At 39.2% G+C, this 26,971-nt stretch overlaps 1 protein-coding gene across 8 annotated transcripts in view; it reads right to left on the minus strand.

Annotated features, from left to right (window-relative positions):
• The window catches only part of RASGEF1C (RasGEF domain family member 1C), a 186,953-nt gene that overhangs the window by 61,418 nt on the left and 98,564 nt on the right, over window positions 1–26,971 (minus strand). For 7 of the 8 annotated variants that reach the window (XM_031953807.1, XM_031953805.1, XM_031953800.1 and 4 more), the window contains 3 exons: window positions 15,171–15,347; window positions 13,241–13,363; window positions 10,905–11,042 (listed from right to left, as the gene is read on the minus strand). In XM_031953807.1, coding sequence (XP_031809667.1) covers window positions 10,905–11,042; window positions 13,241–13,363; window positions 15,171–15,341 — 432 coding nt within the window. In that variant the 5' untranslated portion in view covers window positions 15,342–15,347. The remainder of the gene's footprint in view (window positions 1–10,904; window positions 11,043–13,240; window positions 13,364–15,170; window positions 15,348–26,971) is intronic. The other variant, XM_031953806.1, reaches the window with a different exon arrangement.

Raw genomic sequence — 26,971 nt, forward strand, 5'->3', positions numbered from 1 at the left:
ATGTTATCCCTCTTCTCAAAAGTTGTAAACTTGAGGGTCCCTTTCCTTGGAACTCTGGGCAAGGGCTTGCTTTACATATTGTCTCTTCCATTTAGAATATAAGCTCTAATGGATAATGATTGCCTGAATTCATATCTCCAGTGTCTAGCACAGTGCTTAGCACTTAGTATATAACTAATACACTCTTCATTCATTCATTGGAATTGAAAACAGCCCGGATTGAATGAGCAAGGTATTTGTGGAGGGAAGGAGTCAACATGTGGCCAGAACATGGAGGCCACAAATGATGGAAAAAAGCTTTTTTATTTTATTCTATGGGTAACAAAGAGTCACTGAAAATTTGTGAAAGTGATGTTTTCTTAATATTGAAATACATTTCACAAGATTTTACGTGTATAACCTATAAGCAAATTGCTTGCCTTCTCAATGGGAAGGGGGGGGATGGAGATAAAAAGTTTGTAACTCAAAATTTTAAAAAACAAATGCACCAAAATGACACCACTATCCTGAGATAAAATTCACTAGTAGACTCATAATAAAAGCAGCCTGGCAGAGAAGATAAGAGGAGTTCAGGAGTTATAATAAAGACCTGGGCTGTGGTCTTTGACATAAACTAGATGTATGACCCTAAGAACATCACTTAATTTTTCAGGGCCCTAGATAGTACTATTCTAAGCATATGATTTTTTCCCTCTTATGTATTTTTTGTGTTTATTTTATTAAACTATTAGCTTTTTATTCTCAAAAAACATGTGAAGACAGTTTTCGATATTCACCTCTGCAAAACCTTCTGTTCCAAATTTTTCTTCCTCCCTTCCCTCCAATCCCCTCTCCTAGACAGCAAGCAATCCAATATAGGTTAAACTTGCAATTCCTCTATTCATATTTCCACATTTATCATGTTCTAAGCAGAAAAATAACATAACAATTGCCAATCTCAATTCAATCAAAACTTAAAACCTATTTTTATGTGAGGTACTATGCTAGGGATTAAGGATACAGAGATAAAAATGGAAAAATCCCTGATCTTGAAAAACTAAAATTCTTTCAGATGAAGGATTTCCTCATTGAGAATTCCTTATCCCAATAAAATTACAAGTTCAGTAAAAACAAAGCAAAAAAGAAATCTATAGCATGTCAGAGCTAAAAGGAACCTTAAAAGTCATGGAGTCTCACCCCCTAATTTGACAAGATGAAGAAACAGAATCCCTGGAGCTACCTAGTAACATATAAACAATAAAGGACCAAACAAGAATTTGAATCCACATTTTCTTCCTAATTCTGCATTTTTGGCCAACAACACACTACAAGGTTGTTTGTTTTTTTCCTTTGCTGCTCATGGAATCTTGTGGACAAAATTCCTACCTCAGGATTTCTATTCATTTCGATATTGTAAGATCTGCATTACATCCAGCCTGGAAGTATTCTAATCACTAGGCTATTATTATTGGTTATCTTAAATTGGTTATTTCAAACACTATAGGATGTAAGTAATATTCTCTCATGGGTCAACATGGGGAACTTCAGTATTGATGGGGAATTTTGCCAAAATGTCATCAAATAGGATGTGGAGCACAGATTTAAAGTATTTGAGGATCCATCAGAATAAAAGCCACAGTGAATGTAAATATCAATTATTAATAATCTTGAATTTCTTGAATTCACTTGAGTATCTATTTTATCCCTTGAAATTCTAGGCAGCAAGAAAGAAGGCTCATCAACAAGAGATAGAATTTCTGATGGGTGCTGATTTTTCTATTATCTGTTGAATTTTTAAAATAAATCCATTCATTTAGTTACCCAATAAGCCCCCATATGGAGCTTACTGCATAAAGCACTGGGGTCAGGAGACGTAGGGATGACGGCTGGGAGAAGAGGAACTTTTAATTGAAGATATTATCAAATTAGAGCTACAGAGTGTGGAATCTGGAAGAGATTTCAAGGGACATTTATGTCAGCCCTCTCACTTTACAAGACAGGCAAACTTAGACCCAGAAAGAAGTGATTTGCCTAAGATAATTCAGCAAGTCAACCACAGAGTCAGGATTAGAACAGAAATTTAGAGTCACCTTAATTCCAGCCCAAAATTCTTTGCACTAGTTCACATCAGTTTCAGCAACTTTAATTCCCTTTCTCCTTTTAATATTTTTACTGCTATTTTTTTTTAGATCACTTATATTTGTCCTATATTCCTCCCCTTCCCTGAAAGCCATCCCTTAAAATAAATACAAAAATAATAATGATAATAGCTAACATTTATAAAACATTTAGTATGTTCCAGGCACTGTGCTAGATGCATTACAATTATTAACCCTCACAACAACCTTGGGGGATAATTGTTTTTATTATCCCCATTTTACAGATGAAGAAACTGAGGCAAACAGAATTTTAAAATGCTGAGAAAAAAACTAATCAAGTCAAAAAAAAGTATGACATTATTTAATATTTCATACCTATGGACTTCCTCTTCCAAGAAGTAAAGTAAGGGGGTGTGTTTCTTCATTTTTTTCCTTTGGAATCAAGCTTGGTTGCTATAATTTTGCAGCTTTCAGTTTTGATTGTTTTATTGCTGTACTTTATATTTATATTATTTTGTATATGCTGTTTTCTGGTTTCTGCTTTCCTTATTTTGCACCAGTTGTTTTAAGTATTTCCATGGAGCAAAGCTGGAGGATTAGGGAACGCTGCTTAGCTGAATCTCCCAACATTCCTCTCCAAATAATTTTAAAATAACCAAATCAAATCTTGGAGTCTCAGATCCAACAGAATGTCAGGGTGAGCCATTTTTCCATTTTTAAAAACTTAGGAGATAAGCAAGAGAAATCTATATCCATCAAGGTGGACATTCGTATGGTGCTTACATACACAGTAGCTGTTTCTGCTGTTTCAGGAGCTTTTAGCCCAGAGATGATAAAGGGGTCAGACAACAACTCAGAGATTCTAAGCAACTCTTTGCTGGCACTAGATACAGCTGGTGCTAATTAGCAACTCCATTACCCACATGCAGTTCTGAATTGAAGTTGTAGGGTAGAGAGGAGAACTGGTGGTCTGTCACAAGGGAGAAGGGCCCTAGTCACAGTTCCAAAGCAAAGAAGCTCTTGTGGCTTCTGGGGAGAAGCAGCACTTTTTAGGTAAAGACTAGAGTACAGACCGGAAGAGAGATGACCACACCTTTCCCAGGATCATACCACCTTGGAAGCACCAAAAAACTTGCATTCTCAGAACTAACTCTGAAAGCAACAGCATGAAAAAGCTTGAAGCTTGGGACAGTACCTTCCCAGCCCAAGATGACCTAAGTCCTACTTTAATGTAAAGTTCAAAGTGAAGGGCAAACAACAACAACAAATTTGAATATAAATGGCACTATACTATAAATAAGGGAAAATTAAAACATAAACTCAAAAGAAGACAGCAATGTGAAAACTTCCCAAAAAAAGCCTCAAAGGAAAATGCTTGGAAAACCCACTAAGAATTCCTGAAAAAGTTAAAGAGAGAGATAAGAAGAGTAGAGGAAAAATTGGAAAAAGAAATGAAATTGATTCAAAAAAGTATGAAAAGAGAATTAATAGCTTGGTAAAAGAGGCACACACAAAATAATTGAAGAAAATAACACTTTAAAAACCAGAATTGGCCAAATGGTACAAAAAGTCACTGAAGAAAAGAATTCCTTAAAAAGTCAAATTGATCAAATGGAAAAAGATACAAAATCTCATTGAAAAAAATAATTCCTTAAAAATCAGAATTTGGGCAGGTAGAAGCTAACAAATCCATGAGTCATCAAAAATAGAAAAAATATGAAATAACTCATTGGAAAAATTGACCTGGGAAATAAATCAAGGAGAAATAATTTAAGAGTTATTGGACTAATTGAAAGCCATGATCAAAAAAAGAACCTAGACATCATATTTCAAGAAATCATCAAGGAAAATTCCCTTGATATCTTAGATCCAAAGGGTAAAATAGAAATTGAGTCTACTGATCTCCTGAAAAAGAACCCAAAATGAAAACTCCCAGGATTATTATGACTAAATTCCAGAGTTCCCAGGTCAAAAGGAAAGTACTTCAAGCAGCCAGAAAGAAACAACTCAAATATGATGGCACTATTGTCAGAGTCATACAAGACTTAGTGGTTTCTACATTAAAGAAGCAGAAGGCTTGGAATAGGCTATTTCAGAAAGCAAAGGAATGGGTTATGACCAAGAATAAACTACCCAGAAAAAAATAAGTATAATTCTTTTTTTTAAATTAAAGCTTTTTATTTTTCAAAACATGTGCGTGGACATTAGCCCTTGCAAAATTTTGAGTTCCAATTTTCCCCCTTCACCTTCCTCTCCTTTAGATGGCAAGTATTATGTTAAACATGGTAGAAATATATGTTAAATCCAACAAATGTGTGCATATTTATACAATTATCATGCCACTAAGTATAATCCTTTAGGGGGAAATGGATATTTAATAAAACACAGGACTTTCAAACATGCCTAAAGAAAAGACCAAAGCTAAATAGAAAATTTAAGATTCAGACATAAGAGTCAAGAGAGGCATAAAAAGGTAAACATGAAAAGTAATCATAAGGGACTCAATAAAGTTAAAATGTTTATAATCTTGTATTGGAAGATGATACGTGTAACTTCTTTTTACATAGACAGAGAGCATGAATATGAGTTGATTAAATTGAACTTTCTCTCTTTCCCCCTGCCCCCCTGCAAATAAAGAATGGGTAAGAAAAAGGAATGGATTGGAAAAAGGGGGAATGAAGAAGTAGAATGAGGAAAATTTTCTCACTTTAAAGAGGTGGACAAGGAAGAGCTTTTATAATGAAAGGACAAAGAAGGAGGGTGGTGGGCAATGCTTGCACCCCACTATTCATGGGAACTGGTTAAAAGCCAGAAGACTATATATATACACTCAGCATATGTAGAAATGTAATTTATCCAATTTTAAAAAAACAGGAAGAGAAAGGAATAAGAGAAAGGAGGAGGGAAGATAAAAGGGAGAGTCAGGGAAGCAGTGGTTAGAAGCAAAACAGACTTTTAAGGAAGGACAGGTTAAGGCAAAAGAGTAGGGAAGGAGAGGAGAAAAAGAAGAAACTGAGATGGCAGGGAAATATACATAATCACAATTGTGATTATGAATGGATTGAGTTCACCCATAAAACTGAAATAGACTGGAGTAGAAACCCTGATCCAACAATATGTTGTTTACAAGAAACACCCTTGAAACAGAAAAAAAGGACTGGAGCAGAATATATTTTGCTGTAATTGAAGTAAAAAAAAGGCAGGGGTAGCAATCATGATCTCAGATAAAGAAAAAGCAAAAATAGACCTAATTAAAAATTATAATCATGGAAAGTACATTTTGCTAAAAGGTACCACAGAAAATGAAGTAATAACAAAAGTTTTACAGCAAGTTTCTTTGATAAAGACCTTATTTCTCAAATATATCCTGATTGTAGAACTGAATCAAATTTATAAAAATAAGATCTGATAATCAAAGGATAGAAATACACAGTTTTCAGAGGAAATCAAAGCTATTTATAATTATCTAAAAAATACTCTAAATCACTATTGATTTGAGAAGTAAAACAACTCTGAAGTACCACCTTAATCCTATCTGAAATGACAAATGATGTAGCAAATGAAGTAAAAATTAGATATATTAATGAGTTGCTGGTAGAGTGGTGAATTGGTCCAACCATTCTGGAAAACAATTTGGAACTAGACTCAAAGAGCTATAAAGTTATGCATACCCTATGATCCAACAGTAACACTGTGATATCTGCATCCCAAAGAGATCAAAGGAGAAGGTTCTATATGTACAACAATATTTATAGCAATTCTTTTTACATGGCAAATAATTAGAAATTTAGAAGATGTTCATCAATTGGGAAATAGCTAAACAAATTGTGGCATATGATTGTGCTATAAGAAAAGACAAGGGGGATAGTTTCAAGAAAAACATGGCTACAACTATGCGAACTGACACAAAGTGAAGTGAGAAGAACCAGGAGATTATTGTACACAGTATCAGCAATATTGTAATCTTGACCAATTGCAAAAAACTTGGCTACTCTGATCAATAAAATGATCCAAGACAATTTCAAAAGAATCATGATGAAATAATGCTATCTACTGCAAAAGACAGAACTAGTGAACTCAGTATAAGCTAAAGCATAATTTTCTCACTTTCCTTAATTTTTTTTGCTCTTTAAAAATATGGCTAATATAGAAATATAATTTGCTTGATTTCCCATGTATAATTGATATGATATGCTTTCCTTCTCAATGAGTATGGGAAAGAATGGGAAAGAGAGAGATAATTTGGAACTCAAAATTTAAAAAGAAAAGAATATCAAAAATAAATTAATTAAAATATTCAAAAATAGTTATCTACATATATTTTTACATTGTAATAATATCCCATTACATTCATATACCATGATTGGTTTAGTCATTCTAAATAGGCAGCTATTGCCAGTACCCATTATGAGTAGCTAGCCATGATGTAGTTTTCTGTGTTTAAGAACCATCAGCTCTTGCTTCTGAATCAGTGACAGCTACATGGAAATCTCTTTACTGAAGAACATACTTTCCCATAGCAAACTCAATTTTGTTACTTGGAAGCTTCCTCTTAGTTAGAAATGGCAGTTGAGGAGGGTGTGATAAAAGGAAAACTCTTCAAAAGCTGCCCGCCAGTCCCCAACAGTTTCATGTTCATCCTTGATGTTTATAATCTGAATTTAATGGGACACAAAATGAGCACATGTTCCAGCTCATTGATCCTGTGGCCTTCAATAGGAATCACCCTGGCATCAGTCAAACCAGGACAAAAATGTATCATGTTCTACATCTGGTCTATTTCTGGATCCCAATGACATGGTATTAATCAAGGTAGGGATAAAATGAGTACCAGTCTCTGGAGCACAGGAAGGCCCAGCAATATTTTGTGTGTGTGTATGACCTGAGTAGAACTGTCTACAAGAAAGTTTGATGAAGAAGAGAAAGAATACAAAGTGATGGCAAGATGATAAAGACATAAAGTCTGAGAAGACAGAATTAGCAGAGAGAGAAAGAGAGAGAGGAGGAAGGGAGATGGCTGCCAGTATGGATTTTTAAGCTTCTGTCTACATCCATCAACATGTCTTCAAGATGAAAGGTAACAACATGGCATGAGGTAGCTAAACCATAAATCCAAATTTTTATTTATCCCTGGAAAATTCATGTGGAGAGTATTAAGCTCTCTTGTGTCCCGAAGATGTCTACCATTGTGCAATCTGCCTCAGTGAAAAGGGATTGATCTCAGAAGTCATGGAAGGTCAGACATGCATCTAAGCTCTCAGAATGACTTTGTGGATATGTATGTCATTATTACTTAAATATTCTTTTACATATGCTCTGTGGCCTGTCTCCAGGGCTGCCCTGTGCCTAATCTAGGACATCACTAAATAGCTGGGAAAAGGTAGATGCTATAAGAGGTACAGTAGTCACATTCATTTATACACCAACCTGAAGATGGAGGGTAGAACCCTTTACTTTTCATAAGCAGCCAGAAGTTAATTAGAGCCTTATTTGCCCTTCAGTTCTCCAATCTTCTACATCCTGGGGAACGGGAACAAGCATTTATTAAGCACCTACTGTGTGACAGTCACTGTAGTATGTGCTTTATTAAAATAATCTTATTTGTCTATTAGAAAAGATAGGCTAGTTTGGCCAGGACACACTAACACTGAAAGGAAAGAAAAGCTGGCTGAAATACATTTCTTTCCTAAACCAGGTTTGGTGGCTCAATTAGATTTCTTTCATCTCACAATTGTGGTTGACAATGTGGTTTTATGGAACCAACCCAATGCGTCCCTCTGGGATAAGAAGCATTTTCTTCTGTACCTTTCCCAATATTCACAATGGTATAGCAGCAATGGGAACTGGAAGATGTTTTGTTTTCAACTCTCATAGTTCAGCCACAGCCATATACCCAACTTTAAATCCCATTTATATCCCCCTATAATTCTCAAACTGTCCCATCATATATGGAGTTCCCTGTCTTTGGCCCAGTAACCAGGTCCCTTGAGAAGCAGAATAACACTGCTCCATCTGTATTTTATGGAAAGTAATCAAGGTTGAGTGTTAGGCTGATCTTTTCATTTAGCAAAGTACAGGCCAATCTTCTTGACCAAGTCAGTGAGGAAACTATGTTAATCTCACATGGAAATCCTTAAAATTTTTTCATCTTCATTTTTTTTTCTTTTTAAAAATATATTTTTTTTCAATTCCAAATTCTCTCCCTCCAGCCTCTCCCGCAGCTATTGAGAAATCTAGTAAGACAAGACCCATCATTCATCATAATCCCCTATTCTTCCCAGGTGTCCCCAAATTAGAAATGTGTGGATTGTAGAGCCAGAGGCCTTGAGCAGGTCTAATCCACAGAGGTTACTGTCAGCTGTTCTACCCTGTGTTTTTGTCCTGACCACATGTCTGGGAAGGGGATAGGAAATGACAAACTCCACTGTGGAGACAGACCTCAGACCAGCATTCCAACTCTAAAGAGGCCTCCAACACCTTCTTTCCTCTTGTCCAAAGCTCAGCTGAATATCAAAGAGAACAAATGCACTTTGCCTTTTGGATACTCATCCTTTTGCTATTCTCAAGCAGTTTTCTGGGAAATTCAACTCAATAAGCATTTATTAAGTATATGCTGGCAGCTAGGTGGTAAGTTAGGAAGACATTTTCTGAGTTCAATCTGGCCTCAGCTACTTCCTAGCTGTGTGACCCTGGGCAAGTCACTTAACCCCGAGTGCCTCAGTTTCCCCATCTGTAAATTGAGCTGGAGAAGGAAATAACAAACCACTTCAGTGTCTCTACCAAGAAAATCCTCAATGGGATCATAAACATGATTGGAAAATGGCAACAACAATGTGCGAGGCACTGTGGATAAAAACACAAAGACAAAACTAGTCTCTACCCTCAAGTAGCTTATGTTCTACTGTAGGAAAAGAATGTATACACTGACTCTTCATGCAGGAAAAGAATGTATACACTGACTCTTCATGCATCCCATTTGAAGTTTTTTTGGCAAAGATACTAGAGTGTTTTGCCATTTTCTCCTCAGATTTTCCTGACCCCAGATCTGGTGCTCTATCCTGTTTACATGAATACAAAATATATACAGAATATCTAAGAGACTGAGGAGTCCTAAAAACTAGCCCCAGTATGTAGAAGACTGGAGAAGTAAAGAGCAGGTAAGGCTCAAATTAACCTCTGGCTACTTAGCAAAAGTAGAAGACTCTACCCCATTCCCATCTTCAGTTTTGTTGTGTTTGTAAATATGGGTGCTGTACCTACAAGAAAGGCAGTCACAAACTAGACATGTTAAAAAGGAAGCCTTGATTTGAATCTTGGAGGAAGCTACAAATTCCAAAAGATAATGGCAAATGGTGGGAATAGGTTTTGCAAAGACATGGAAGCAAGAGACCTAATATTCTGTACCAAAGCAAATAGGCTGGCATGAGATGGATAATCTGTGATCACTCTGGAAAGAGAAGTTGGAGCCAGGTTGGGAAGGGCTTAGTCAAACAGTGGAATTTTATTTCATCTTAGAAGCAATAGGGAGTGGTGGGAGCTTCTTGAGCAGGGAAGTAACATGCTCAGATCTGTGTTTTAGGAATATCCTTTTGGCAGCTGAACAGAAGACAGCCTATGCAGTGGAAATATTGGATTATGGGAAGACCAACTATAGTAGAAAGGTGATATATGCCCTGGATTAGGGTTTCAGTTGTATGAATGGAGAGAGGGGAATGGATGGCAAAGAAATTGTGGAGTTAGAAGGGCAAGACCCGGCAACTCATTGGCTATGAGCATGTAAGGGAGAGTGAAGAGCTGAGAGTGACTCCAAGGTGAACCTGAGTGATTAGAAGGATGGTAGAATCTTCAGCAGAAATAGGGAAGTTAAGAAAAAGGTTTAAACGGAAAGATAAGGAGTTCCAGTTTTAACACATTGATTTGAGAATGTCATAGAGCATTCAGGTGGAGCTGACCACCAAATAGTTATTAGATTTGAGGAAAGCTGAAAATCTGACCCCAAAGGAAGGAAAGAAGGGTAAAGGAAGCATGGAAAATGGTAATGAGAGCCGTGTGATATAGGACTAATAGAGGCAACAGATTTGTTATATGCCAACTCAAATGCCATCTCTTTCATGAAACTTTGTCTGGTTTCCATCCTCCAAACCAGAAGCGGCCTTATTGGCCTTGAGCTTCACCTCACAAATTGGTCTATATCTCTCCCATGCACTGCACATTTTATCTTATTCCTTTTCCAGACTGTAAGCCAAGGAAAGGAAATGCAGTTTTATCTAAACCTCAAATCTCTTGTAGCATTTAATTCAACATCTCTCCTTCAGAGGAAGTGTGGTATAGTGGCAAGAATTCTGGATTTAGAATCAGAAAGAAACCTGGATTTGAGTACTAATTCCAAGGTCTAATAACCTTTAGAGAGACCTCAGGGAAGTCACATCTCTCAGAGTCTTAATTTCTTCATCTTTGAAATGGGGTTAGAGAGAAATTTTCCACAGCAAACAAAGATGACCTTGGAATAAACAGGTCTGGGTTCAAGTTTAGTCTCTGACATATTTTAGCTCTGGATAAATAATAGATAACTCTCAGATGGGATGTTACAGAACACTGATCATGTATGTTAGACGCTATTTCCCCAGCATAAGTTCCTTGTACTAATAAAATCATGAGTCAATTCCCCAGCTTTTCCTCTTGCAATATGATGGTACACAACTGAGCTGAAACAGTTTTTTAAAGAACAGACTATGGGAATGAAGTAAATCATATCTGGTGGAGGTAGGGATAGGAATGACAAAATCAAGAAGGAAGAAGCATGAAGTCAGTTCCCAACTCCCTCACCTCATCACAGGGTGCAATTCGGCGAATCATGTCCTTCAGGTGACCAACCATCTTCTCCTCCTGAAAGTCATAAGGGAATGTTTCTGTCCACTCTGCTAATAACTGCAGGAGCTTGGGACCAAATTTTCGGACACGGGCCTAAAACATAAACATGAGGGGGTAGGCAGGAATAAAAACTTCCCTATTATGCAAAGAAACTGGTCATAGTTATTTATTTCACAGTCTCCTTCCATTTCTCCCCCAAGCCCCAAACCCCAATGAAGATGAAAGTGCCTCTGTGAATACTGCTTACAAACAGCATCCAGTGGACTCAGTAAAGAGCCCAGATGCTGCTGTGGGTAAAAGTACCTATTGTTCTAAGTGATAGGAGGCAGTTGGAAGGATTCATACCTTGTGTATCTGAAAGCTTAAATCCTTGTGTACTAGACAATGGCAATATGGAAATGGAAGCCCTGAGCCTGGGCAGGTGGTGCCCCAGTCCAGACATGATTTCATTGACAATAGGGAATTCCCACTATGGAAACTGCTTCTGCCAATATTCTGTAGAAAATTACTAAGAGTATTGACAAGTCTAATGCTTGAATGGTCCCCCATCACACGTGGCAGAGGCAGGCTCCCATCTAGCTCTTCCTGACGCCAAAGCCAGCATTCAAACCAAGGCCTTCTGACTTCAAATACGGGCTGCTGGTACTTCAGTATCGGTCAATGTGCCCCCTTCTCTACATGCACAGCCATAACACGTGAGTGAACGGGGCACAGGCTCAAGTCACGCTGCTGCTGCCCCCGTGCTGCTGGGGCTGCTCCTGGTGTGCTCTGATCTCACCTACTAAATAACTCTCTAATTAGCTCCTTGGAGAGCCCAAGTGACCTTTTCAAAGCCAGTCCAGGGCTTCAAAGAAGATGCAACAGCAGGTAGTGAAGCATGTGTCTTAGCATCTTGGAAATGAGATGCATGTAGGGTTTAGCTGGGACTTCTGCAGCTTTCACACATATCAAGGATTAAGGGACAAGGGAAGAAAAATGTTGGGCAAATACTCTTATGGTCAAATGCTTAGGACTCACTATGAAATTACAGAATCTCAGGATTAAGAAGGACCTCTGAGGTCATTAAGTCCAACCCATCTCTGAGTGAAATTAAAAAAAAAAAAAAACTCAACAAGGGTGAGGGGGCAGCAGTTTGTCTGAAAAATCGGAGGGTTTTAGTGTACTTCATGCTCAATAAAGGCAATAGTGTGGGCAGCCAAAACATGGCTTGCAGTGAAACAAGGAGTTTCTGCATGTAAAAATGTGATAGCCTCTGCTCTGTCTTGTTTTCACTGTATTAAATTAAATCATTAATTATTAAAGATCTGTGTTCAGTTTTGGGGGGTGACACTTTAAAAAGAAAACCAAAAGCATTAAGAGGAACCAGGAAGTTATGGGCCTTATATTAGGATCATCTGAAGAAATTGGGGACATTTAGGCTGGAGAGAGGAAGTCTCAGAGCAGACTTGATAATACTTCTTCATGAGTGTGGCAGCTAGTTATGTGAAAGCATGATTAGACTGCTTCTGCATGGCCCTAGTAGAGAAGCAGAAGGTTGCAGTGACAAAAAGGAGAAATAGAGACTTGGTGTTGGAGTAAAAAACAAGCCCTCTCCCATTTGGAAAGGGAGCTGTGGGCTCCCCATTACTGCAGGTCTGGCTTCAAGGCATGGCTCGAGAGCCACTTCGTGGGGGTGTTGCTGAGGTTTTTTAATAAGGTAGGAATTGGACAGGTAGCTAAGGGGGTCCCTTCAAGCTAAAAAATTCTAGGATTCTATGATCCCCAACAAGTGACCATCCATCCCGTTTATAAGTAATCATTCTTTCCTGACAGCGCCTATTCTACTTTTGTCTAGCTCTAATTGTTAGGAAATCCTCCCTTTTATTGAAATGATATCTGCTTCTCTGGCCCTTCCATCAACTGTTCCCAGTCCTGCCCTTTGGGTCAAGTAGAGTGAGCCTAGGATGTCACCTACATGAAAACCCGCTTAGAGAAGAAGGAGGGAAAGGGAGCATTAACTATCTCCTGGAGGTCAACATACTTCTTTCTGGGCTGGGAGAGCCCCTTCCTTAGGAATGAAAGCATCTGGAGCCAGAAGGAAGGATCTTCATATGTTTTATGGGATGAACCAGAGGGCCACTAAGTCCCGTCCAATTGCCCAATTTTGTGGATTTGTGATCAATACCACTCACAAGAGGGAATAAATTAGAGGCATCCTGATGACACAACTGATGAGTAGTAGAGGCTTTCAGGCTAGCTTCAAGAGCTTCCCAAGTCTGCTTAGAGCCCAGGCTAGCTCTAGACCAGCTCACCTTGTCCAGCACAGGTTCATCCAGTCTCTGCTGTTCAATGCATTGGTGACAGACTCGGGCCAAGAGCTCATGGGGCTCGATGAAGAGTCTGGAACTCAGCAGAAAGGTGAAGATGTAGGCTTTCTGAGAAGGAGTAGAAAGACACAGTTACAAACAGGTCTCTCACTTGGGAAGGGGAAAATTTGTTTCCTTTTTTATGCTCTGATTCCTTTTATTTTTTTTCTATTCTTATAAATTTACTTATTTTAATACACATTGCTTTATGAATCATGTTAGAAAAGAAAAATCAGAGCAACAGGGAAAAACCATGGGAGAGATTTTTTTTAAAAAACAAAAAAGAAGTGAACATAGCATGTGTTGATTTACATACAGTATTCTTAGTTCCTTTTCTGGATGAAGATGGCATTTTCAGTCCAAATTCTATTGGAATTGCTTTGGATCACTGAACTACTGAAAACCAAGTTTTTCATAGTTGATTATGGTACATTTTAACTGTTATTGTGTACAATGTATTCCTAGTTCTGCTTGTTTCGCTCGGTATCAGTTTATGTAAATCGGGAAGATTTATTTCCCATTTTTACTTCTCCCTCCTCTTGATTCCCCTTCTTTCTCTGATTCTACTCCCTTTCCTCCACAGAGGACCAGAGTGAGGGATGGCTAAACTCTCTCTCCCCCCACCATGGTCAAGTTGCCCAAGCGACTCCACTTCTTCCTTTTTCTTCCCTGCAAAGCTAAGCACCACAACCCTACAGGATTTCCACAATGTAGTACAGAGGAGAGAGAACCAGTTTGGCAATCAGATGAACTGGTTCTCCTCCCATTTACTATGTGACCCAAGATAAATCACTTAAAAGGCAGCAGGATACTGTGGAATGAGAACTGAATAACTGAACCCAGAGTACTTGAGTTCAAATCTTGGCTTTGCCACTCACTACCTGTATAACCAGAAGCAGGTAATTTAATCTGTCTGACAAAGCACTAGCTTTGTCATCTTTAAAATGAAGAGGGTGGGCTAGCTAATGTGAGGCCCTTTCCAGGGCCTTGCTTTCCATAGATTCCTTTAAGTTCTTAGCTAAAACCTCACCTTACATAGAAGGCATTTCCTGGTTCCCCTCCCTGCTAGTGTCTTCCCCTGTGAAATCACCTCCCATCTACTTGGTCTGTATATATCATGTTTTTATACATTGTCCCCTCTTCTATTACAGTGTGAGGTCTTTTGAGGACAGATACTATTCTTTGCATCCCCAGAACTTAGTATAGAGCTTGGCACATAGTAAGTGCTAAGTAAATGCTTTTTGGTTAACTGAATTTGTACTTCTCCTTTTTAAGCCCCTCAGTTTCCCCATCTGCACAATAGAGATAAACAACATCTGTTCTAGCGTGATCTTTTTGGTGATCTTTTTGAACCAGCTAGTTCACAGGTATTAAATCCCAACTCTTCAACATACACATGTAAATATGTACACACACACACACCCAACTTCTGGAGAAACATAATATTTATAAGAATGAAGTTGTCTTGGTGTTTGTCCAGCCTTATTACTGCATGATCAAGAGCAAATCACTTCAGCTCCTTGTAATTCAGTTTCTTCATCTATTAAAAAGAGGCAGTTGAGCTAGTTGTTCTTTAAGGTCCTTTCCAGTTCTAAACATATGCTATTTGATCCTATCATCCAGATGTCCCATATACAATAATCCTACGGTTCACTGCTTTAGGACATAAATGCTCCCTTTGTGTTCCACACAAAAAATTAGTCCCCACAATGGGTCAAATGAGAGGAGTCTGTTTGCCACTGACTACTCTCCTTGTTCTCTGACTCTGCTACAGTAAATGCAAAGTCTCTTCCCCACTTCCTCAAAACTTGCTGGGATTCGTGAGTATGTGTGTACAGGTGTCCATCATCCCACTCCCCACCAGATGATCACTCACTTCTGGATAGTAATCTGTGGTAGGGATGAGGTGCTGGATCAGAGCATCGAGCGATGCGGAGCTCAGGTTTCCATCCTGAAAGATCAGTCCTCCTTGCTCCCCAGATGAATGAAGGTGGGGGCTGAAGCCACAGGGAGTCACCATGCTTGTGGCACTCAGCGTCTGGGGCATGCCTTCCTGAAACGCCAAGGGAGATGAGTTAGAAGGTGGGCTGTGAAACAATAACATCAACAACAATAATCGTCCATATTAATATATCATTTTAAGGTTTGTGCAGTAGAGTGCCAGGCCTGGGGTCAGTAAGATTCATTTTCTGAGTTCAAATTTGGCCTCAGACACTTTACTAGCTGAACCCTGGGCAAGTCAGTTAATCTTGTCTGCCTCAGTTTCCTCATCTATAAAACAGAATGGAGAAGGAAATGGCAAATCACTCCTGTAGTATTTTTGTCAAGAAAATTCCAAGTGGGGTCATGAAGAGGACATGACTAAAAAAAATCACAAGCCTCTTTAAGGAGGCTTTTTTCCTAAGGTTTGCAAAGCATATCACACTGAAATCATTTTATCTTCAAATAAACCTGTAAGGAAGGTGCTATTATTATCCCCATTTTACAGAGAAGGAAACTGAGGTTGAAAGGAGTTAAGTGACTCACCAGAGGTCACACAACTCATAAGCATCTGAGGAAAGGAGTCAAACACTTTTGCACCTGCACATCCATCTATTCAATACATTATATATCATGTTATCTCCCATAGGGCAGTATTGGCCAAAAACATATTTGAAAGGGAGAATATGATAGGTTTGGGAAACCTATCCTCCAAGTAAGGGAATGATACACTATTATTGTCTCAAAAGGTAACATGCTTTCAGCTTTGAACCTACTCCTGCAAACATAGATCTAGGATGAACCACAGACATTTCCCATATAGTGATTGCAGAGGAAAAATTTAAGAAAATAAGATTGAACGAATGTGCTTATAGGAACTCACCTAATAATTTTTTCTTTTAAATAGTATTTCATTTTTTCCAGTTACATGTAAAAACATTTAAAGATTGATTTAAAAAAATAAAATTCTGAGTTCTAATTTTTCCCCTCCTCTCTAAGACATTGAGCAATTTGATGTGTCACCTGATGATCTGAAACATTATCTCAAGAAAGAAGTTTTGTGGGAATGCTTCCTTGCCCTGACACAAGCTAGTTATGTGAAGAATTTCATACCTGTCTTCTCCAACTAGTCTAGCCCATATTGATCCTGACCTTGGCTAAACTCTACCTTCTCTACTCTGATAATGTCCCCTGCTCCCATGGCTCAAAACCCTCCCTCTCTTTCCATCCTGCCCAACACACACGCAGAGTTTCACAATCCAAATTCTGCTCGGCATTCAAAGTCATCCACATCCCACATACCTCCAAGATATCTAGCCAGTCTTCTGTCCTTACATGCCCTCCTCCCCCTTCACTAACCAGTGAAAACTGACCACCATTCACATATAATCGTCTGTGAATCAGCTCTCTATTTGATTTACCAGATCCCTTGCCCCGCAAATGAAAAAGAAGTGGCCCTTAGCATCAAATTCTAAGTCCAAGATTATCTATCTGTCTGTCTATCTATCTTATCAGTTTATCTATCGATCTATCTTCCTTCCTCCCTTCCCTGCTTCCTTCCTTTCTTCTCTCTGAATCTCTGAACTGAGCCAGTTTTAACACAGAGCAGATTGTTGCCTGTTGCTATTTCCTAGAATGAAGAGGACACGAAAGCAACATCTCAAGAGACCCTCTCTGTTTCTCTCTATTTCTGTATCTCCTTTCTGTGTCTCTTTATTTCTCCCTCTCCCTCAAGAGACACTCTCTGTTTCTGTTTCTATTTCTGTATCTTTCTCTCTGTCTCTTTGTTCCTTCTCCTCCTTCCTCCCTCTCCCCCCCGTCTCCCCTCTCCTCTCTTTTCTCTGTTTCTCTGTCTCTTTCTCTCTCCCTCTCTCTGTCTCTGTCTCTCTCTCCCATCTCTCCCTTTCCTTCTCTCCCTCTTTTCCTCCTTCCCTTTCCCTCCTGTCTCCCTCCCTCTCTCTCTCCCCACCCCACCCCTCTCCTTTCTCTCTGTCCATCTCCTCCTTCTTCTCCCTCAACTCTAATATAAGCTCTAACAAAAAATAAATATCTGCTCTACAATGACTCACATTCCCACATGGCAGGGTTCCTCAGCTGGTCGATCACCATTGATTAGTCCACTGGAAGCAATACCTAGATGATCTCTCTATGCTGGTTACAGCCTTTGTGTTCTCTCCCCAGAGCTTACAAGGTCTAGTTCCACTCACCTCCCTCCCCTGCACCAAGGGCTGGTACCACTAGGACCTTGAGGATGGGAATTGCATTCGTTTTAGTCTCTGTACCTCCTTGTCCAGCACACTACCTGGCACACAGGAGGAATTTAACTGGATCCTCTGCTGTTAAGAGGAATTACCTTCCCTTATCTACCTCTACATTAGATCAGATCCCTTCTTCCTCTGAAGCCCCTAGAGAGCATTCTGCATCTTTAGTCACATTCTGACTTGTACTTGTGCCCATGTTTAACCCCCCACACACACACACATAACCTTTCATTTAGACTCAGCTTCTAGAAGAGAAAGCCAATGTCTCATGCATCTATCTCTCCCAGAGCACGCAGGAGAGGGCTCTGCACAGGTGGGGTGCTTCCACATCTACTGAACAAACAGACGAATGAATAAGCAAAAGAAAAGGTTGGAGATGGTTCCCACAAATAATGATTTGGAATCTTTCTCTGCATTCTTAAAGAGTCACATTTGGTCATTTTTGCACCAGGGCATATTCAGATTCCTTCCCTATTCACTGCTTGGTTGTCATCTTTGGGAGGATTATCTCCATGGTAACAAGATGCAAAACTGAAGCCTAGAAGGAACAAGTAGGAAGGGGTGGTGGTCCTTTATTTCCCAGGCAGCATCCCAGCCGCCCCTGAATGCAGCAATTACTCACTATGGGGACCCCATTGGTGAATGCATCTGCACAATTTGGACTGGATGCCAGCACTGGCTCTTATTGAGAGTTACACCGTTGGTATAACTCTTAATTAGATACCATTATCAACAATTCTGCTTGCATCCCTCAACAGTTTGTTTTTTCCCCATAATTAAGGAAAGGTTTGGGGTTTTTTTTTGGGGGGGTGGTAAATAAATGTCTCCAGTAATTCAAAGCATAGCCATCCCTGAACTGAGCCAGTTTTTATACAGACTAGGTAGTTGCCTGTTGTTGTTTCCTAGATTGAAAAGCACATGAAAGCAACAGCTCATCTCTCTTTTGGCCAGCCAACCTATGGAACCTTTAAAATTCTCCCAAGGAAGACAGAGCCTTCTCTTTTCCGAGATCTGCCCTGTGGGATGCTCTGCCCTGAAAGCCAAGGATGTCAACAGCACACCAACCGTGTCTGCACACATGAAAGTGTGCCAGGAGGGAGGGATGAGTTAGCTGGCTCCTGCTCCGCTTGAGACTCCCCCCCACACACACTACAAACAGCAAAGGCAAACAAGAATCTGACTGGAAGAACTGGGCTTTGGGATGCCAGACACCCCACCTCTAACATGTTTAGGGTCATACCAAGAGAACAGCCGGTTGAAGAGGAAGGAATATGGAATGGAAAAGATATAGAAAGAGCACAGCAGCTGGCTACAAAGCAGAACTAGAGAAATGTTTTCCTATCAGAGCCAATAAGGTACATCAACAGCCAGTTGTTGCTCTCACAATAATAAATACACTTCAGTTCAAGGAAGGTGTGGACTTCATTTATTACCTTGGAGATCTCCATCTCCAGTCCCAATCATTTTGTTAAGCTACAATCCCACATTTTCAATTCCCTGCTGGACAATTCTATATGAATGTACCGATTAATCCACAAGCAATGATTAAGCACTTACTGTGTACCAAGCACTGTTTTAAATGCTGGGGATACAAAGAAAAAGTAAGAACAGAATCTGCCCATAAGAGGCTTACATTCTCATGGAGTACTCCTTCTTCTGAGGGGTGATAGCCAGCTGGGACCCAAGTTATAGGCATTTCTTTACCTCTTGTGAGGAGCAGTCTTTGGATGAGACCAAACTGTGCCTAATTTGGGAGTTCAGTGGGTATCACAGGTCTTTTGGGAGAAAGGACACACAGATTGGGTAGCCTAAAATCTTTGATCAGAAAGATGAAAGGGAGCTTAGCAGGACTCTGTCCAATCTATTTCAAACACAATTATATTTGTCCTGAAGACACAGATTCAGCAGACAGGGTATAAGAATGTAGAATTATATATAGCCTACAAAGACTGTAGAAGAGTTGAAGAAAAGAAATAAAAATTTATGGGAAACTGCTAAAAGTGAGATTCTAAAAATCCTAATGAGTCTAAAGATTAGCCCCTGTCCTTGTGTTCCCTGTATAGCTAAGTTCAAAGCCTTGTAAATTATCAAGATTAAAACAGTAACTCTTTCCTAAGGGGAAAACACACAGATATACACACTCACACACAAATGGAGGAGACAATATATACATAAATAGGTTTACACAAATATATAGAGAGTAGATGTAATATCACCTCAAATGGAAAGTTCCTTTCAAAAGATTTTTCTTTTGTTTTTATATCACAGTAGTTTTCAGGTGTATAATTTGCCACCTTCTTTACAAGCACACACCCACTTGTCTTATATTAAAGAAAAAATATTGAACAACACTGACACAGTGGATATTTCTAATAATATATGCTCCATTCGGTATCTGTGGTCCCCTAACAATTGACCAAAAGAAAAGAGAATCCACTAATAGCTAAACATAACAGAATCCAGACAAGAGGTGATAAGGATCTGAATTTAAATGAATGGCTATTTTTTGTGTAGTGGAGGAGACAGATGTGAACCTGTGAAAGTGAAATTTGTCATGTTAAAGTGAATACTGCCCTACCTTTGAGGACCTTTGAGGACTACCTTGAAAACCCCAATGGACTAATTGTTCTAAACTTACTTTGAGGGTCCTCTTGAAAGCTCCAAAGGACCAATTGTTCTGCAGTGGGAAGCTGAGGCTTATTTTCCCTTTTCAGAGATGGGGATGGGGAAGGAGAGGGTTTTGAGGTGGGGTGACTGCCAATCTCAAGCTGATGACTCAGGAATCAAGCAGCTCTGGGGTCTCAATGAAGAAACAGCAGCACTTCTACCCAAGCAGGTCAGGTTGCCAAAAAATGCTCAGCTCACAATGAGCCTTTTTTTTGATAATGCAGCCTGTTTAAAAGCCTGTAATTTGTGCCAAGGCTTTATACCCGTTCATATGCCATCCTTGGCATGGTGATCCATCACAAGCAAAAGATGAGAACAAGTCTCCATGCACCTGGCAGGGGACAGATCCAGAGAGAAATAACACATCTGGCTTCAAACACCAAGGTTTGTAGCCCAGAGATCCAAGCAGTGAGTGTATGTGTATCACCATCCCTCACTTGATATGGTACCAAACTGATCCAGGGTTCAAGGGGCACAAGACTCAGCCCTGGATGATACTTCTCCTCACATCCTAAAGTACAGATAGTGCCAGTGGCAGTGACTTGGGAAACTACTCAAAGCAGCAGCAGCAGCAAGGTGTCTGTAAACCTTGAGGGCTATTTACATAAAAGTAGCTTTTTAAAATAACCAATTTTTATAGGGATCAATAGAAACTGGAAAACAAGCCCTGAGAGTCAGCAAGCTCAGCTGCCAGTAATAAGAGCCTAGAAGCATAGATTTAGAGCTGGAAATGACCTTAGAGTCATTGAGTCCAACTCCCTCTTTTTACAGATAAAGAAACAAAGATCCAGAAAAATTACATGATTTTCTCAGGATTACAAAGTCAATAAGTGTTTGAGGCAGAATTTGAATCCAATTCCTCCAAGTCTTGTGCTCTATCACTCTGTTAATGAATTGTTCTATGACTTAGGAACTTCTCATTCTAGCTCATTCATAGGAGAGCACAGAAGGAAAGATGTTTTGCAATAATTATAGCCAATAAATAGGTGGTACAGTGGATAGAGACCAGGTCTAAAGTCAGGAAAACTTCTATCTCTTCTTGAATTCAAATCTGGTCTTATACATTTACTAGCTGTGCCATCCTAAGCAAGTCACTTAATCTTCTTTGCCTCAGTTTCCTCACTGGTAAAATGAGCTGGAGAAGAAAATAGCAAATCATCCCAGTATCTTTGTCAAGAAGACCATAAATGGGATCATGAAGAGTCAGTTATGACTGGAATAATGATTCAATAATATGCTTGCAGATCATTCAAGGTCTTCAAAGTGCTTTATGAGCATAATTTCATTTGCTCCTATCACCCACTCTGAAGGGCGAGGATTCTTACCCACTTCAAAAGTACAGATATAGAAACTGAGGCTTAGAATGTTTGAGGCCCCACGGCCCACATATGAGGTGGGATTCAAATCTGTCTTCCTAACTCCAAGCCCATTTCTTTAACTATTAACATATCATTCTCTCACCAGCTATCCTCAGAGGATTGTAAAGGCAGTATAAATCTAATTGTGGTCCCTCTGGAATGCTGGCTCAACATTCTGACATTCTGGCTTTTGACAGCCTCCTGTCAGAAACCCCAGTAGTGACATGTGTTTCACAGTCTACAAAAAATGCAACCTGGAACACTCTTTTAGCACAAACATTCTCCACTTCTGGGCCTCCACTTTCTTCTTGAGGCCCTCCTTTGGCTTTGGGATATTATATGATTTCTTGCGAGGACCTCAGAGTCTCTTGCTCTGGGAAGCCTGTTATATACCCTGATGGGCATTTTGTACGAAGGAGAAGAAACCATGGTTCAGGGACAGTGTGTTTGGTCCTGGGGATGGGATCCCTGATTTCCAGGTCCAGTCAGTTCTGCCTGACACTTGCTGTAGGATCTTGGCCAAGTCACTTAACATCTCATGTTCACAAAGAACTTTCCTCTTAATCACTTCAGTGCAAGTTTCATCATCTCCACTGTACAGATAAATACATTACAGGCTCAGTGGGTGTGACTTGCCCAACATCACACGGCTAACATGTCAGAGTTGGGGTTTGAAGCCAGGTCACCTGAATATAAGTTCAATACTTACTACTATACTATTCTTCTTTCCACCTGTGGAGGGATCCAGAAAGATCCTTTTTTGTACCTCCATTTTCTCATCTACACCATGAGAAGGTTGAACTGTATGAGTTGTAATATTCTCAGCTACTTAGGGTATTCTCATTGAATTTTATCACATGAGGTTCCTTTAAAACTGCTGACATTCCTAGCCAAAATAAGTTTCTTGTTTAAGTCCACTGAAAAGCAGCATGGGACAGGAGATAAACCACTGAAATTAAAGTTAGAAAAACTTGAGTCTGAATCCCAATTTAGATGCTTACTAGCTGTAAGACCCCGGCAAATTACTGAAACTCTCTGGGTCTCAGTTAGGTTTGGATGGTTCTGAGGTCCTGTCCTAAACTAAATTCAGAGTCCTAGGCTCTTAAAGGAATGAGTGATCTTGGATCTGCAGCATTTTTGTGTTGGAAGAGGGATGAGGATGGGGAGGGCAGGCCTGCAGGTTAGCATTGATACAAAGGTGTTCTGGGGATAGGAGAAAGAGCACTGAGGAGGAGGATGGGAAAGAGGAGGAGGGAGAATATGGAGAAGTATGAATGGAAAAAATGGAGGAGGAGGAGGAAAAGGAGGAGGAGGAGGAAGAAGAGGAAGCGAAATGAGAAGGATGGAGATGGGTGGAGAGAGGGAGAAGGAAGAGATGGCGAAGAATGGAAGAAGAGAGGAGGAGGAAGAAGATGGAGGAAGAAGAGGTGGCAGCTGGTTGGCTCAGAAATGAGAAGCAGCTGTCCCTGAGCTCTGACTTTGCTAAATAGCACAAAATGGTGCTTTTTCAGCAGCAGGAGCCCCAGGCTAGACCCCCACATCCCTTGTGCCCCAGTCATAAATGTTTCCCAATTGATTTGTCTTTTTGAACTTGGTTTTTGTCTTCTGAGCTATATGTGTATCATAGCAGCATCTCAACCCTTCGGGTTTTTCTACATAGCTGCATTTAGTAGATTAGGGATGAGGAACTAGGAAGGAAAAGATGAAGAAGGGAGAGGCACAAACCCAATGCAGCAAGATTTTGAATTTGCTCAAATAGTTTTTGCAGAGCTGGATTTGTAAACAGTCACTGCCTAAGCTTGCTGGGTACCCGACAGTGGGACAATAGAGATGGAAGGGATTAGAGGAAAACCTTACAGAATTGATACCTGCTCTTTTCTTTCTTTCATTAATTTTAGAATATAACTAAAATAAAGAGTAAGAAACCAAAAACAACAAATGTTTTCGGGGCTGACATAAGTGTCACCACATCAAGATTCTGCATTTTCACAAACCAAATGTTAGCACCCCAGACTCACTAAACCTCCACCCCAGAGCAAGCAATAGTGACAATCCATTTGTATGCTCAAGGGCCTCCCCCAGCACAAAATTAGAGACTCAGAGACCTCAGCCTCTTCTTTCTGCCTAAAAGAAATCAGTTCGGAGGGGCTGTGATCTGCTTCAGTGAACCACACAGGGAAACAATGGCACAGCTAGAGTTCCTAGAATTCAGGGTTCCATACACTGCCACCCAGTCCACCAAGAGTGCTAGAAGATGTATATTTATTCCAGCTGGACTGGATAATGGGCTGGACCCAGGAAGACCACTTGTAAATTCAGGTCTGCCTTGAAGGCCTCTAGCCCAGTATCTAAAAAAGCACCACTAATTTCCCAATGATCTGCTCTTATTACCCAATAGAGCCCCCTCTTGCCACAAAATACAATTTAAAACTGAACCAAAAAATGTGTGCCTCATTATGCATCTGTCTAAAATGCTCCATTCCTTTGCCCTCAGAAGGGAAGTCCACTTCAGAGCAGTCAGTATGTTTGATATCTTTCAATGCTGCTCCTATGATTATGATTGTATAAATTGTGTTCTACATTTTGCTCCCTTTGCAGTGCATCACACAAGTCTTAATCACAAACTTATACTTTATGTGACTGTCTTATCTCCCCTTCTACACAGTAAGCCCCCAAAGGCTTCTACTAACATTATTGAGATTCATTGTCCCCAGAAAATTAATTTCTATATATTTTATGTTTATTTACCTGTGTTCATGTTATTTTCCTCTCACAGAATATGAGTTTTAGAAAGTAGGGGCTATTTTGTTTTGTCTTTGTACCTTCAGAATTTTAAATGTCTAGTTCTCAACAGGCACTTAATGAGTAAATGGAATTAATGGAAGTCATTTATTTCCTGCTCCTCCCATCTCAGTGATCAGAACAGGGGCCCACACATAGCTGGTACTTAAGAAGATTGATTGCTTGACTGATTGGCAGTCAGGGCCATATTTTTTTTCCCTTGGGCCATAAGCTTCTTTAAGGTATATACAGGGTGTCCCAAAAGTCTTAGTGAAAAATTATCCTGTTAACTAAACTGTTAAAATTCTGGGGACATAAAAATAAAACAAAATAGCCCCTGCCTTTTAGGAGCTTATATTCTATTTAAGTTTTAATAGCTTAAAACTACACTAAGATTTTTAGGACATCCTGTATTTATGTTCTAACCCACTACACTTCTGAGGGATGAATTTCACCCAAATTAGGCTGAAAAGGAACTAATTAATAAGGATTAAAAGCAAGATTTCTTTTTCTGTTTTCTTTTATTGCTGGCAGGAGGAACAGAGGGTTGATGGGAAAGTGGGGAATGAAAGTAGGTCGTGAATGAAAGTTGTTCATTTGTGAAATAGCAACCTGAAAGAAGTGGGAGGAGAAGCAGTAAGTGGGAGACTGGAGATACTTTCTTCCTAATAGGTGCCAGAGTTAGAGCTAGCTTGTTAGTTCTCTCAGCCTTTAAAACTTTAAGGCATTCCTACTACAGGCATCTATCTTGGACACGAGAACTTAACATGCCTGTCCTGGGAATGATGTCTAACAATAAAAGGGAATAATGAATTCCCCAAATGGAGAATATCGTTATACTAGACAGGGTAAAGGTCACAGGACCACAGGAGGTTTAGCACTCGAAGGAACAACCTGCAGGTTCAACTAACACAGGGGTTTTTAACCTGGAAACTGTGAACTTTTTAATGTTAATTTATGGTTTTCTTGTCTTGTCTTTATTTTCAGTTCCAAATTCTCTTTCTCCAGCCTGGTGGATAATTAATAATAACTGAGGAAACAATCGGAGCTATACAATTAATTAGCAAAACAGGTAAGATAAATGGGTCAATGGACTTTCCAGTCAGTGCAAAGACCCCGAATACAGAGTGAAACAGATTTTTAGGTATTAAAAACAATTAATCAAATAAGGCCAATTAATTAAAAAGAAACCAATTAACTAGGATACAGAATTAGGTAATCTGATTTCTAATTGGAGAAGATTAGGGACTTTCCAAATTGAGAGGGGGAGAGTACATAGGTACAATTCTCTGAAATAAAAAAAAAGGTGTCCCACTCCCCTCAAGTGATTGTGTTCAGCCAAATGAACACTGAAAAAAATAATTGATTGACCAGTATGGAGCCAGTTTTCAAATATAACATACAAATCGTATAAGATGAATAATTGTGAGAAAACTCCTCGCATCAATCTTCAGGTCCGACTTGGTTTCTGGTCAGTATAACAGGTTCTTAGATAAAGGTCTCTAAGCAACAGATAGAGATTGTCCAGCCATACAGGATGGGTTCAAACAATGCAATAAAGCTTCCTCACAATTATCATAATTGAATAAAGTGTTCTCACAAGACAGAAGTTGGACACAACCCATAATGAATAGAAAGGGGACTGAACTAGATTCAGAATTGAGCAGGACTCACTGTAATTTATGCAATTACCTCACAGCCCCACCCCCACCCATTGAGAAGGCAAGAAGTATATGATGATACCTATTATACATGAAAAACATATTTCCACATTAGGCAAGTTGCAAAAAAAAAAAAGAAAGAAAGAAAGAAAGAAAATATATGATTGAATCTGCAATTCTCTATCTGAAGATGGATATCAATTTTTATCATGAAATTGTTATGAAACATTACATTGTTGATCATTGCACATTCTTGCTATTATTGTATACAATATTCTCCTGTTACTCATTTTACTTTGCATCAGTTCATATCAGTCTTTCCAAATTTTCCTGAAATTATCTCCTTTGTCACTGATGAATATCTCGTTAGTTTTCAATGCTTTGCTACTACAAGATGAATATTTTTGTACATGTAGATCTTTTTCCTTTTCTTTTGGTCTCTTTGAGATACAGATCTAGAAGTGGTATTGCTGGGTCAAAGGGTATGCACAATTCTATAACCTATTGGGTGATGTTCCAAATGAAAACAGAATGATTAGACCACTTTGGTCTATGAACTTTAAAGAAAAAAACTGATAACTATTTCAATTTAATTGATTTCCTTTGTAATCTTATGTATTTTTCATCAAATTAAGAAATTTATGTTGGCTAATGTCCTTATTTTAAAGATGAGGAAACAGATGAGATATTAACAGATTTGCCAAAGTACACACAAGTAAATGGCACAGTTAGCATTCGCAACAAAATCTTCTCACTCCAGATTTGTTATGTCCTATATTATAGTACAGTCCAGGAAAGAGCGCAGTGTATACCATTAGAGCAAAAGAGAAGCCTGGTATGGACAAAAGTATTCATTTTGTCATTGGACAGATAAGGAAACAAAGTTGATGTCCATCTCTTGGGGGAACAGCTCAACAAATTATAGTATATGAATATAATGAAATATTATTGTATCATAAGAAATGATAA

Source organism: Sarcophilus harrisii, chromosome 2, assembly GCF_902635505.1.
Source record: "Sarcophilus harrisii chromosome 2, mSarHar1.11, whole genome shotgun sequence".
In the NCBI taxonomy this organism is placed as follows: domain Eukaryota; kingdom Metazoa; phylum Chordata; class Mammalia; order Dasyuromorphia; family Dasyuridae; genus Sarcophilus; species Sarcophilus harrisii.